At 42.1% G+C, this 2,350-nt stretch overlaps 1 protein-coding gene across 1 annotated transcript in view; it reads left to right on the top strand.

Annotated features, from left to right (window-relative positions):
• The window catches only part of CMAS (cytidine monophosphate N-acetylneuraminic acid synthetase), a gene marked incomplete at its 3' end in the record, with an annotated part of 16,533 nt that extends 14,185 nt beyond the window's left edge, over nt 1–2,348 (top strand). The window contains exons 7-8 of the mRNA XM_025208525.1: nt 859–1,009; nt 2,176–2,348. Of these exons, the coding sequence (XP_025064310.1) occupies nt 859–1,009; nt 2,176–2,348 (324 nt within the window). The remainder of the gene's footprint in view (nt 1–858; nt 1,010–2,175) is intronic.
• Between the last annotated feature and the right edge of the window lie 2 nt (nt 2,349–2,350).

Below are 2,350 nucleotides of genomic sequence, written 5' to 3' on the forward strand. Positions count from 1 at the left end.
TCAGCAGGATCCAAACATAGCTTCAGACCCCTGGGGCTTTGAGTTTTCATGCTGTGCTTCTATATCCATGGTTTCTAGTACACAATTTGTCTTGTATGGTGCACAGCTTCTGCTGCTTCCAAGCATGGACTGAGGGCTCAGTATTTAGTAGCAATTTACACCCCAGCCTGGAAAGGTGAATTTTGCACTTAAAAGACCTTCTCCTCCCACCCTTAATATTTTGCAGTGGTTTTTACTACTCTTTTAACCTGCTATATGCTTTCAAATGGAAATTGTACTTCTTAAGATTAACTTCTTTTGCCCAGTACTATTTGACAACCCTGGCATACATTGCTTTTTAAGAGCTAAATGAGAATCCCCATTCTGAGAATTACAAGGAAACTTAGACTGATAATTTGCTCTTCTTTAATGACTAGAAAGGTGAGTTCTATAATAGGTTATTGCATTGGTGCTCAATCTTCCAGACCTGTGGGCAGGGTTGGTCTGTGGGTTGGATCTAGTGTAGAGTCAGCACATGGGATCAGTCGGCAGGCATGATTTGGCATGCCAGCCTGGCGTTATGCTCTGGATCCAGCTGCAGAATGACCCCATATGCCAGATCCAGCCATGGAGTGATTGTATTCACTGGTGTGATCTGGCACTCAGAACGGTGTCATAGGTCCCAAAGGGTTATTGCATTGTAATCTCTTCAACTCGGGTGTAAAAAAACGCCAGCCATGCAATACTGTTACTGGTACTTGAGAGATTTCCTAGAAACAGTTTCAATTGTGATTTTTTGTTTTTGTTTTTTGGTTTTTTTGTTTTGGTAACTCATTTTATCTGTTTCTTTATGTAGTTTATTTTAACTTGGTTTAATAGGTACTGCTGATCTCTGAAAGGAACTGTTCAAAAACACTCTCAGCTATGAAGTTGAACTGTGACGTGGAAGTCCGTGTGAAGAATAAACTTCAAGTTGTTGAAGACTGGAGGAAAAAAAAGCGTTTGTGCTGGAAAGAAGTGGCTTATTTAGGTTATTTTCTTTTGTTTTGTTTTCATTCAGGAAAAAACATATACAGCCGTGTCTAAGACCAAATTGTCAAATCTCTCCGAATAGAATTGGAGACTTCCAATTCAATTCGGAGAGATTAATGTGTCTCCTGATTCAATTTGGATTCGGAGATTCAGCCACCGAATCAAGTTGAATCTCCTCTGAATCGAATCAGTGACTGAAGCTTTGCACAGCCCTATGGTGTAGGTGTTTTTTTATGTCTGTAACTGAACTCACTGGAATCTTATGTAGCACTCGTGCGTATCCGATGGGTGAAGGCACAACTTATGTTTTGCACATTTACATGAGCCCATGAGATTGAAAAATAATGCTTTATATGGAGTGTGCCTATTTCATTGTTTTGGGGCCCCATCCAAGATAGTAATTGCCCTTGACTTCTACAGAATACCATTGGGAGTTGATTATTTTCTTTTGTTTTGTTTTCATTATAATGAAACAGAAAGTGGCATGCACAAATTTAACAGGATAATGATACTTTGCATTATTCATCTTCAGAGCATTTGCTCCATGCTTAACAAGAAACATTCATTGGGATTAAAATGCAAATCACAGCACAGATTTGTGAAACCATTTTAAGTATGTGCTTAGGTCCCATTGATGTCAAAGCTTAAACAAGTGCTTAAATCCTTTGCTTACCAGGGATGGACTGCTGAATCCTAGGTCAATAAAAATTGCTTAGTGCAGGGGTATCAAACTCATCTGGCCCCACAGGCTTGACCAGGAACCCTCTGCCAAGCATTGCAACACCAGGTCCAGTACATATGCAGCATGTGCCAGCTTCCAGGGCTCACTGTACATGCAGGCCCTGGGACCTTGATAAGGCATGCACCCTGTACTAGCTCCCTGTGCCACATACAGAGCATGCAGCAGGTCCAGTGCTTCATGCAGCGTGCATTGACCCATAACTTGCTGTGCACACAATTACTAAGGCCAGCATAGGGTACGTACTGCCCATGCCTGGACCTGGCACTGCATATGGCATGGGCTTCATGCAACAGCCCAGACCACAACCCCATGATTAATTAACCAAATCTCACTTCCTTCGCTTCCAGGGAAAATGCTTGTTTGTCTCAGTTACTCTTTATTTCATTGTGCATTTTCACATGTCTCTCCTCCCCCACTGGTAGGAAATGAAGAATCCGATGTGGAGTGCTTGAAGAAAGCTGGCACAAGTGGTGTTCCAGCGGATGCTTGCACAGCTGCACAACATGCTGTTGGCTTTATCTGTAAATGCAGTGGTGGTCGGGGTGCCATCCGTGAATTTGCAGAACACATACTTCTGCTAACAGAGAGAAGTGAATT

The sequence above is a fragment of the Alligator sinensis genome, unplaced genomic scaffold (assembly GCF_000455745.1).
Source record: "Alligator sinensis unplaced genomic scaffold, ASM45574v1 scaffold517_1, whole genome shotgun sequence".
In the NCBI taxonomy this organism is placed as follows: Eukaryota; Metazoa; Chordata; order Crocodylia; family Alligatoridae; genus Alligator; species Alligator sinensis.